This window comes from Grampus griseus (assembly GCF_964374135.1).
Source record: "Grampus griseus genome assembly, chromosome: X".
Lineage (NCBI taxonomy): Eukaryota > Metazoa > Chordata > Mammalia > Artiodactyla > Delphinidae > Grampus > Grampus griseus.
The window spans coordinates 70,964,788-70,977,547 of record NC_138999.1 but is presented as its reverse complement, the minus strand read 5'-3'; the positions used below and the strand labels follow the sequence as shown (position 1 = coordinate 70,977,547).

Genomic DNA, 12,760 nt, shown 5'->3' with positions numbered 1-12,760 from the left:
GGGTCTTTCAAAAAGCAGAAGTTCTTAATTTTGATGAAGTCTGATTTATATATATTTTTTCCTTTTATGAATTGTGTTTTTTGGTGTCCTGCTTAAGGCATATTCGCCTAATCCTAGGTCACAAAGATTTTCTCTTATATTTTCTAGAAGTTTTGTAGTTTCTGGTTTTACATTTATGTTTATAATCAATTTTGAGTTCATTTTCATATATGGTGATAAATATGTGTTGAAGTCCTTTTTATCGTATATAGATATCTCATTGTTTTAGCATCATCATTGGAGAATACTGTGCTTTCTCCACTCAATTACCTTGCATTTTTTGTTGAAAATCGATTGACCGTATATGTGAAGATCTATTTGTAGACACTGTTCTGTTCAGTTGATCTGTTTGTCTGTCTTTATGCCAATACAACACTTTCTTGATTACTGTACTTTTATAATATGTCTTAAAGTCAGGTACTGCAAATCCTTGAGCTTTGCTCTTCTTTTTCAAAGTTGTTTTGCCTCTTCCAGGTCCTTTGCATTTCCATATCAATTTAAAAATCAGCTTTTCACTTTCTACAAAAAAGCCTGCTGGGATTTTGATTGGGATTGTATTGAATCTGTAGTTCAATTTTCCGATAATTGACATTTTCACAGTATTGAGTCTTCCAATCCATGAACATAGTATCTCTCTCCATTTATTTAAGTTTTCTGTAATTTCTCTCGGCAGTGTCTTGTCATTTTCAGTGTACAGGTCTTGCATGTCTTTTGTCAGATTTATCTCCAAGTATTTTCTTTTTAAAAAATGCTGTTGTAACTTGAATTACTTTCTTAATTTTATTTTCAAATTGGATGGAAATATGATTACTATTTTTGTATATTGGACTTTGTATCCCACAGTATAACTAAAATTACTGATTTTATCTAGCAACTTTTTGGTAGACTACAACTAGAACTTTCTGTTGGTAGTCTGCACATGAGTTTTACTTCTTCTTTTCCATTATGGGCATCATTTATTTGTCTTTGTTACACTGGCTTGATCCTCCAGATCAGTGTTGAAAAGTATTGGTAAGAGCAGACATTCTTGCCTTATTTCCGATTTTAGGGGGGAAAGCATATTTTCACCATAAATTACAAAGTTAAGTATAGGTCTTTTTGCATGTTCTTTATCAGGTTGAGAAAGTTCCCTTCTATTACTAGTTTGTTGGGTTTTTATCAGGAATGTATGTTAGATTTTGTCAAATCCTTTTTTTTTGCAGTTATTGAGATGATGATCATGTTTTTTTCTTCTTTAATATTTTAATATGGTGAATTACATTGATTGATTGTCAAATGTTGAAGCAGCTTTGCATCTGTGGATGAACCCCATGTAGTCATGATGTATTATCCTTTTTGCATATTATTGGACGTTATTTACTAAAAGTTTGTTAAGAATTTTTGCATCCATTTTCATGAGAGATATTTGACTGTAGTTTTCTTTATTGTTTATATCTAATTTTGGTGTCTGAGCAATTCTGGTTTCATAGAATGAGTTGGGTAGAATTTTCTCCTCTTCAATATTTTGGAAAAGTTCAATGTTAAATTGTCATTAAATGATTGGTAGTATTCACTAGTGAAGCTATATGGGCCTGAAGTGTTTTTTTAATGGTATGGTGTTTAACTATAAATTCAATTTATTTAATATACTTAGGGCCATTCGGTTCATCTTTCTTTTTGAATGAGCTTTAGTATCTTGTGTCTTTTAAGGAATTTGTCCATTTCATCAAAGTTATCAAATTCACTGGCATAAAGTTTTCATAATATCCCCTTATGACTTTTATAGGTATAGAATCGTTAGTGATGTTGATATCATCATTCCTGATGTTGGTATTTTGTGTCTTCTTTTTTTATCTCACTTAGCCTTGCTAGAGGTTTATCAATTTTATTGTTCTTCTTAGAGAATCAGCCAGCTTTTGGTTTCACTGATTTTTTCTATTGTATTTGTTTTCTGTTTCATTGTTTTCCACTTTAATTTTTATTACTTCATTTTTCTCTACTTAATTTTGTGTTTCACTAGCTTTTCTGGTTTTTAAGATGGAAGCAGAAATTATTGATTTGAGACCTTTTCTTCTTTTCTAATATAAGCATATAGTGTTACAAGTTTCCCTCTAAATACTGCTTTAGCATCATCTCACAAATTTTGATATGTTATGTTTTTATTTTCTTTTAGTTCACTGTATTTTCTAATTTCCTTTTATTTCTTCTTTGTCTCATGGGTTATTTAGAAGTATGCTAATTAATTTAAAAATATTTAGGCAGTTTCCAGATAAATTTCTATTATTGATTTCTAAATTAATTTTATTGTAGTCATAAAGCACACTTTGTATGACTTGAATTCTCTTAAATTCACTTAAATTATTTTATGCTTCAGAACATGGTATATCTTGGTAAATGTTCCATGTGTACTTGAGAAGAATGTGTATTCTGCTTTTGGGTAGTAGAAGGTTCTGTAAATGTCGATTAGATTAAGTTGGTTGATAGTGGTATTAAGTCTACTATATTCTTCCTAATTTTTTCTCTACATGTTCTAACATTTTTTGAGAGACAGGGATTGAAACCTTTTACTATAATTATGGATTTATCTATTTCTTCTTGAATTTCTGTCAGATTTTGCTTCATGTATTTCAAAGTTCTGTTATTAAGTGTGTAAACCTTTAGGGTTATCATTCCCTCTTAGTGAATTTACACTTTGTCATTATGAGATGACTTATTTTATCCCTGCTAATGTTCTTTGCTTTGAAATCTACGTCAATATTAATACAGGCACTCCAGGTTTTTAAAAAATTAGTGTTAGTTTAGTATATTGTTTTCCATATTTTTATTTAATCTATTTGTCCTTATATTTAATGTGCAGTACTTAAGGCAGCATGTAATTGTCCCTGTCTTTTATACAGTCTGAAAATCTATGCTTTTTAATGGGTGTGTCAGACTTGTAACATTTAATCTGACTATTGATATGGTTGGGTTTGAATCTCCATCTTTCTATTCACGGAGTTATTTTTGTCCCTTCTGTTCTTTGTTCTTTTATTTCTCTTTTGCTGCCTCTTTTTTTTTTTTTTTTTTTTTTGTGGTACATGGGCCTCTCACTGTTGTGGCCTCTCCCATTGCGGAGCACAGGCTCTGGACATGCAGGCTCAGCGGCCATGGCTCACAGGCCTAGCCACTCTGCGGCATATGGGATCTTCCCGGACTGGGGCACGAACCCGTGTCCCCTGCATTGGCAGGCGGACTCTCAACCCCTGCGCCACCAGGGAAACCCTGCTGCCTTATTTTTAATTAATTATTTTACATGATTTTATTTTTATACCTTTGGTTGGCTTTTTATCAAAATAACATTTTGTTGTTGTCTTATTTTAATAGTTGCTTTAGGGTTTGTAGTATAAATTTTTAACTCAGGAGTCAGGAATCTATAGTCTCAGGCCAAATATGGCCTGTTGATTTTTTTGTAAATAAAGTTTTATTGGAACACAACCACACCCATTTGTTTAAGTATTGTCTATGGTTGCTTTTGTGCTTCAGTGGCAGCATAATTGTATGGTCATTTTTTATTGGATGGCAGGTCATTTTTTATTGGATGGCAGGTGTTATGAATTTAATTTTCTTGTACTCTAGATACTTGTGTTTTCTTATAAGTAGTATTTAGCTTTGTTCTGGGATGCAGTTAACCTGTTGAGTCTTGCTTTTAACCTTTGTTATGTGGTACCAAAGCAGAATTTAGGATTAATTTTTCCCAATACTGAAACATGACCCTTCTTAGTACTCTAACCAGCCTATCAATTATGAGATTTTTCACTCTCACTGTTTGGTACAGGACTTATCCTGGTCCTTTGTGAGCTCTGTGAATTCTTTTTTAAAAATCTTTTAGGGTTGTTCTTTTCCTGGGCTCAAGTAGTTTCCTTAGATCCATGATTGGGAATTCTTCATTGGATGACAGACATCCTGAAATTCACCTTGTTAGGTGATGGATTGTTTTGTATTCCTATAAATATTATTGAACTTTGTTCTGGAATTTGTGCGGAACTAGTTTATTTCAGATTGTTAAACTGGACCAGAGCAGTGTCTAATCGGGATGATTTTACACCACTGTGAAGCATCTGAGTACTCTGTCCAGTGCCCTGTGAATTATGAGGTTTTCTGCTCTGTGTGGAGGTAATAGGAACTATTCCTGGCCCTGTGTGAGTTCCATGGATTAGTCCCTCTAATACTTCCATTGGTTATTTTTCTGGCTCAGGTTTCCTCACTCACATGCGCTGAGCATTTCTCTGCTGAATACTTGAGAGAGACCATCTACATAGCTCTACGGTTCTCTCTCTGTAATTCTCCCTTCTGTACTCTATCTTATGAATTCTGTCCTTCTTGTCTCCCCATTCTCTCAGCTCCATCTCATCAACTCAGGAGCCTTCCAGGCTCTGGCCTGACTTTGCCCTCCCTGCATTGCTGCTTAAGAACTCTTTCCAGGTAGTGAGCTAGGACAGTTGTATGGTTGTTTCCATCTCTCAATATTCACTGTCCTTTGTTGCGATGTCCAGTGTCTTGAAAAGTGTCATTTCATATATTTTGTCCTGTGTTTTAGTTGTTTCAGATGGGAGATTAAATCCTGTCTTTGTCTACCTTATTTTGTCTTGAAGTGGTAGTCTGGGAGTAGAATTTTAATTGGGTAATAGTGGTTCAACATTTCACTTCCATAATTAAAATATGAGAAAACTACTCTTGATTCTCAGAATTCTAGAACTTGCTGTGAGAAAGGAACAGTGTGATTCTGGGATGCTAGCTAGTGCTTAAGTGGCTAAAACCTGTCTCTCTGTCTGCCTCTACCTGTCTACCTCCAGTATAGAACATTCCATGCATGAACATAGACTGTGACCTTGGTATATTCTTTACTCTAAAACAGAGTTCAGTATGTGATGGGGTCTGTCTAGGACCCCCTTCCCAGTGGGTCTTTAAAGGACCTTATTAAAAGCTGGTTCCAAGACACAGAGGGACAATAGTATAACAAGTATTCATGATTTCTTGTGTTAGATTGTAGAAGCGTGAAGAATATGTTTGAGAAATTCTTACTTGTAGTCATTTCTAATTTTCTTTTAAACTCTTCAGACCTCCATTCTCGATGTGGGACTATCTAAACCCATACTAGCACAGAGATGCAGTCAGTAAGTTTTGATTCCTAAGTCTGGAATATTAGGTAAGAACAAGCATTTTAAATGCATTTCCCAAAAGACAATAAATCCGTATATTCATTGAACAGGCTGCTAAGAAATGATTTAATGGTTACTTCTATAGACAGCTTATTAATAAGTTTTTTATTGGTTATACTTCATGTGTATGTACAAAAAACTGCTATATCATCAAAAATGAGAACTTTATGCCTTAGAAAAAGACTTTTAAAAATACATTTTTGTATTTGTTAAAGAAATTTATAATGTATATCATATATATTTTAAAGGGAACAGCACCTTCCCAAATTTCTCTCCTCACAAACACACACACACACACACACACACACCTCTTAGATCATACCATATTTTGCTAATGTCAAGAAAATACAATGAGATGAATGGCTGAGAATTATAAAACTTCCATTTCTTCCAGAATCAATTTGTAGACTTAACAAAATTTCAAACAAAGTCCCAATAGGAATTCTTGTTTGAATTGACAGATGATTTTATCAGCGTGTTTGGAAAAGTAAACAAGTGAAAAGAACTAAGACATTTTGAAAATAAAGAACACCATTTCCTTGCCCTACCTCTTGTTTAAAACTTTATAAAGCTACTGCTATAAGCAAACCATCACAGTATCAACACAAGATTAGAAACATACTGTATAGTCCAGGAATATTCTGGTATATATGACTTACCATATATTATTATAATAGAGGAAGAATCACAAGTTAATGGCAAAGAGATTGATTGTTCAGTAAACCGTATATGAGAAATTGGTTAGGAATTTCAGAAAAAAACCATTTTAAATTGTTATCACTACCACATACAAAGATAAATATTACTTACATTAAAGAGCTAAATCTGGAAAACTTCTCATGCTAAAAGAAAATGCAACTGAATGTGTAGTTGACTATTGAATGGAGGTCTCCTAAATCATTAAAATAATGAAGTAAAATCATACAGAAATTATATATAAATTTGACTACATAAAATTAAGAATTACTGAACATCAAAAACCAGCACAAAGTGGGGAAAATGTTTACAAATAATATGATGGAGGACTGACATTTTTAATATTTAAAGGGCTTGTACCAATTGAAAAAACAGTAAGTAAATAATGGAACATAGGCAAAAACATTGCTGATAATTCACTAAAAAAATGGAAAGGCCACTAGACATGGAAAATTATATAGCCTAAGAATCAGAACAATTGATTCCATTTTTATATATCAAATTAGAAAAGATATTTTAAAAGGATATATTCAATGCTATCATGGATGTGGTAAGACAAATGCTTTCATAAGCTGCTGATGGGAATGTAAGTTATTGTAACCCTTTGACAAATAATTTTGTTCTGTATGTCGAGAGTCTTGGACTATTTATTCTCCTTGACTGCCTAGTATTTGCTTTTTTATTTCTCAGAAATCCATTTTGGGGAAATAACCATAAATATCAAAAATATATATGCATTTACAGAGTTATTTATAATAGTGAAAAACTGGAAATAACCTAAATGAACATTAGGTAAATTATAGTAAATTAGTATGTTGAGATTGTACAGCTATTGAAAACTCTTTATTAATAAGTTAAAGATATAGAAGAATGCCTATAATACAATATTAAGTGGGGAAAAAGGAGGCCACTAAATAGTTTATGTAGTGTGATCTCAAATATGTTAAAACACACACCCTCATAGATACATACGTGAACGACTTGAAGAGCAGACAGAAAGACTAGCAGTCCTTACCTCACGGTGCTGGGGCTTTAGATGATTTTTATTTAGGGGGAGACTCAGGATAATTAGTGAATAGAAAAACATTAATGGTAGTGAACCTGAAACTTAAAAAGTTGTAACATAACATATGGCAGAAGTGACTTCTGGGGAAGAGGTAGTTCTTAGGGACAATTATTTCTGAGTTCAAATCCTGCCTGCTTCTTACTGTGTTTTTCTAGGCAAGTTACTTTATCACTCTGAGTCTCCATATGTAAGGTGGTGATAATACCTACCTCATAGGGTTGTTTAGAAGATTGTAATAACAGATTGTAATAACATAATGAAAAGTGGCTGGCACGTGATAGTTACTTAATAAGTTTCTTATTTGTGTCCATCATGAAGCTTTCCTCAGAGACAATTTCATGACAAGGTAATATGCTTGTCATAAACTGTAAACTAGGCAGTTTTCTTCTTTTAGCGTTTGAAAGACTTTTGTTTAGGGTTTTCTTATGTGTTAAATTTCCATGAACGTTTTGATTAGCCTTCCTCAGAAGTGAAATAGATAACATCTGTTTTTCTTCTTAATAAAATACCAAGTGAAAATGATGTTCTTATACTTTTACCATTATAATATTCAAATGAATTCTCCTGAAACTTAGATAATGAACAATCATTGTTTTTCTATAGAACATTTTAAAAAGTGGGTATAATATCAAAATTTATCTTTCATTGTTCATTCTCAGAAATTTTACTAGTACCTGAGTCTGCATAATGTAATTCAGTGGCCATAATTCTAAGTGGGCAAGCCAGTTATAAGATTTTATGATATTTCATTAAAATTTTGAGTTTTCCTAATAATCTAGATATTTCTTTAATGAAAATAACCAATTTCTAGACAAGTTATTTGTTTTGCCAATTGGAAGCCCTTGATAAATCTTAACAATTACATCTAATGGTTGAGTAATGCCCAATTTTGTGTGTAAATTAACACTCACTTTTGAATGGATATAGACATAAACCTATAACAATAATACCTCATGGTTACACACATAGGATTTTACAATTTACAAAGTATTTTTCCCCACATAAACTAAGCTGACTCTTAAAACAACCTTGTTAAGTAGATGTAGCAGATACTATTATCCTTATTTTACAGATTTGGAAACTGAAGCCCCGAGGGCTAAGTGAAATGTCAAACATTACACTGCTAATTCTAATTCTAAGTCCAGTGCACTTTTCACTTCATCATAGCACCTCTGTTCCCAGGCAGAAAAAGATTGAGGAATTCAGTGCCTTTAAGCTCATGTATTCTACTAGCAGAAGAGTCTTGGAGCTACCCCTTAGGTCAGAGATTGGGTTTAGAACCGTGTTTAATATGAGTTACTAATTTGACAACTTTTGTTGGTATAATTGAAGCTTTAGGTTAGTAGAGCTGCTAAAAGCAAAATTCCTGAGAAGTGATAGTAGACAGTGAAAGAGAAAATAGTGGAAATAGTGGAATTACCAATGCTAAAACAAAATATCTAATATACTGCAAAGATCCTGAGAGCATCCCTATATAGTAGTGTACTAAATATAATAACCGAATTATGACACTAAGTCATTTTTAAAAAGGTAAATCCTGTGCAGTACATTCAGGGTAAAAAGATATGCAAGCTACATAATATGTTTTAGGAAGATCTACATTAAAATGTTGAAGAGAAGGATTTTTAAAAAAATTTTTCAGTATATTTTATTTTATTTATTTATTTAAATTTATTTATTTACTTTTATTTTTTGGCTGCATTGGGTCTTCGTTGCTGCATGCGGGCTTTCTCTAGTTGCAGTGAGCGAGGGCTACTCTTCGTTGTGGTGTGCAGGCTTCTCATTATGGTGGCTTCTCTTGTTGCAGAGCACGGGCTCTAGGCACGTGGGCTTCAGTAGCTGCAGCACATGGGGTCAGTAGTTGTGGCTTGAGGGCTTTAGAGCGCAGGATCAGTGGTTGTGGCGCACTGGCTTAGTTGCTCCGCGGCATGTGGGATCTTCTCGGACCAGGGCTCCAACCTGTTTCCCCTTCATTGGCAGGCGGGTTCTTAACCACTGCACCACCAGGGAAGTCTGAGAAGGATTCTTAAATAGTTTAGTTCCATCTATATACTTCTTTTATTTTCTTGTTTGCCTAGACTTGTCTGTTTACTGGTTTTTAAAGAAGAAATTTTAAATAAATTCAACCTTAAAAAAAAAAGATCAAATGGTAAATTATTATTTTATTCTAGGTTCTGTTTACAGAGGAAGATGTGAAATTCTACCTCGCAGAACTGGCCCTTGCTTTGGATCATCTGCACCGATTAGGAATTGTATATAGAGACCTGAAGCCAGAAAAGTAAAGCTATATTGTCTTTATGTATCCCTGTTACCAGTATTTCTATAACTACTTTTTTCTCCATTAAGTCTTATATTTTAAAGATTATATGAAAATATACGTGAATTATGCAGTTATATGAAACTTACTTTAAAAAGTAATCTTCATAAGATACCCATTGATTTTAAATTAGTCATTTCAAAATTTTCCAGTATATCAAATAGATATTGACCTCTTTTATGATGATTTTTATGTAAATGTTTTATGTAAAAATATTTTATCCCACGTTGTTGAATGTGAATTTTGCTTTACAGCATTTTGCTTGATGAAATAGGACATATCAAGTTAACAGGTATGCAAATTTTCTCATTCTACCCTAAGCCTGTTTTATATTTTTTGTTATTTTAATATATATATTTGTCTAAGCCTGTTCTTTTCCCTCTTTCTTGATTTAATTTGCATTTTGTTTATTTCTTTGGTGAACTAAAATTCATTTAAAGGGTGGATAAGATAACTCTCAGTATGCTCTAATTGTAATACCAAAAAATTATATGGTAGAGTCACTGTCCTCATTAAGAAATGACATTTGGTTTTCTAGGAAAAATCACATCATTTTTGTTTCAGTCTAGGCTGAAAGATTTATCATAAGTAGTTATCACAGTTGAAATATAGTGAATTATAAACTTCTGAACCAAGTGTTTCATAATAAGAGGTTCATTTTATTCTTTCTTTTGTAAAAACACATTTTATTTTACTTTATTTTGAATGTTGAGTGTTTACTGTATGTGAAACACTGATAATTTTCACAGGACCTTTAGGCATAAGGTATCCTTATTATACCATTAAAAAAAACCTTTACTTTTAAAATAATTATAGACTCACAATAAGTTGCAAAAATAGTACCAAGAGGTCCTGTGTATCGTCACCCAGCTTCCCCCAATGGTGACACTTTACAAAATTACAGTGCATTATCAAACCCAGGAAATTGATAGGTACAGTTACAACTAACTAGACTATATACTTTACTTGAATTTCACCAGTTTTTGCACATATTCTTTTTTTGTTTGTCTTTGTGTATATCTCCATGACATTTTATTCACATATGTAGAGTCAAATACCATCACCACAATCAATAATCAAAACTGATCTATAACCACAAAAGAACTCTCCTGTGCTGCCCATTTATAGTCACCCTTCCCACCTTCCCTAAATCCTGGCAACCACTTATCTGTTCTATATCTCTAAGTTTGTTATTTTAAGAATATGATATAAATAGAACTGTATAGTAGTCACACACCTGAACATTTATCCTAGAGAAATAAATACTTACATGCACACAAAAAACCTAAACATGAATTTTCATAGCAGCTCTGTTTGTAATAGCCCAAGGCTGGAAATGTCCCAAATGTCCTTCAGAGAGTGAATGGATAAACAAACTGTGATACATCTATGCAATGGAATACTACCCAGCAATAAAAAGGAAATAACTCTTGATATATACAGCAACTTGGATGGACTCAAGGGCATTGTGCTGAGTGAGCCAATCTCAAAAGGTTACTTATGTTTTAAATAGATAGTAAATTCTGTATTTAATTATCAGAATGTTAAAACAGAGATAAAATGAAGATGTGGGCTTTACAGAGAATTTTGGACCAGTACACTTTAAAGGTAAGTTGCTTTAAATTCCTAAGTATACTTCTTCAATGTAAAAATAAAGTATAAAGTTGTTAACTTGAAAGCTCAAGTAAATGTGACAAAGTTCAAGTAAAGTTTAGTAAATCTTTTTTTGATTCATAGCCTGATTCTCTTTCTACTATATGAAAGAAGCAAAGCAGATTTAAAGAGATTCAAAGAGGATAAGGAAGAGAAATATGAAGAGAACAGTAGAGTTTTGAAATTTTATATAATACATAATTTTTATTTTACAACAGTCAATCTTTAGTTGCAATGCTAATTAGAATTTAATTCTTTTCATTTTTCTTAATAAGTTATGCCTGTTTTGTCATGGGTGAGGAAGAAAGGTGGGGAAAGAGTAGAATAAATTCTACCTATATCTCTCTTCTACATTAAGGTTAATTGGGTGAATAATGATGTCAACTTGTTTTATATTTAGTCTTATAATATGAATTCTGCTTTTACACCTTTTGGACTTAAACGGGCTGAGGAGTAAAGAGTAGTTAGAATCAATGTTAATTTATAAGCAAGGGACACAAGGCTTGTGACAGGAAGAAACTGTGATTTATATATATTTTTAAACAATTTAATCTATTTTCCTTTAAAGTGACACCAATATTTCTTTAAAGAAAGTACACAATGATAAATATTAGATAATTTACAGTTTCATGATCATAACAGAATTCAAAGTCTTGTAATGAATAATAAATTTATGGATGTAACCTCACAACATTCCAGTAAGGTTGGTTAAAGTGTGACCATTCATAGCAAGTGTTTTAAGACATTTCATTTTTTTTCATTCTTTCCTTTAATTTCTTTTTATTTTTATACTTCCTTTCTTTTTCTTTATTTTCTTTTTCTTCCTTTCTTGCTTTCTTACCTGCTGTGCCTTTTTCCTCCTTCCTTCCCTTCCTTTTTTCCCTCCTTCTCTTCCTATCTCCTTCCTTCCATTTTGAATACTATCATCGAGTACTATTTGCTCGATGAACTATGGTTATTCTTTTGGTTTATTTGGTGAACTATGTTATTCATTTCTATCACAGCCTGTGGAATTTGTAGAGGAAGCACAGGTCACATTGGCATCTTTTTAGAAGCAGACAGAAAGATTCCATAGCTGTCTCTTCCTGAGTTCAGTTTTCCTTGTTCAAGTTTGCATGCTTTGGCTGGTCTGGTAAATGTGCTAAGTCATGTGTAGTACTTTCAGTGAGCCCTTAGGGTTCTCATTTTAGGCAAAGGATCTAATTTCTCTGAGACATTAACTCAATTAACAACACAGCCCTGTAAATGAAAAGGCAGGAGAGGCCAGAACTGGGAATCAGGTGTGAGGAGAGGGTGCTATGGATGTGGAGGGTCAGGGCATTTGGACAAGGATGGATGTAAGAGTATTACAAACCTGGGTGGGAAAGGGAATCTGGAGTCTCCAGAATCACTTCTGAGGGACATAATTCAGAAGTAATTTTTATAAAGAGAGGGAAGATAAAATATGCAGTGTCAGAAATTAAATCACACAGTACTTGAGCTGAATATTTAAGAAAAAAATGTATACATAAGAAAATAGTTTTAAGTAATTTTTATGGCTATCTGAAAATTAGGCACTGAAATTACTTTTACATATAGTAGATACTCATAAAAGTGTTGTGTTTTGGACATGCTTTTAAAATTTAACATCTTTAAAAGAGTCATTTAAGGAAACAAAGGTATATCTCACCCCCCCCCCCCCGCCAAAAACCCTTTATATAGCTGATTTCTACATTTTCTTTTCAAATTAGTGTTTTGGAAAAAACACTGATTAACATATGTCTTATTTAATCTTGTAGCTAACTCTTATTATTGTAAAAATTTTTGTCCGTT

The 12,760-nt window shown here is 32.7% G+C and overlaps 1 protein-coding gene across 2 annotated transcripts in view; it reads left to right on the top strand.

Annotated features, from left to right (window-relative positions):
• Positions 1-12,760, top strand: part of RPS6KA6 (ribosomal protein S6 kinase A6) — a gene marked incomplete at both ends in the record, with an annotated part of 165,886 nt that overhangs the window by 87,347 nt on the left and 65,779 nt on the right. For both annotated transcript variants that reach the window (XM_082681412.1, XM_082681413.1), the window contains 2 exons: positions 9,150-9,256; positions 9,550-9,587. In XM_082681412.1, coding sequence (XP_082537538.1) covers positions 9,150-9,256; positions 9,550-9,587 — 145 coding nt within the window. The remainder of the gene's footprint in view (positions 1-9,149; positions 9,257-9,549; positions 9,588-12,760) is intronic.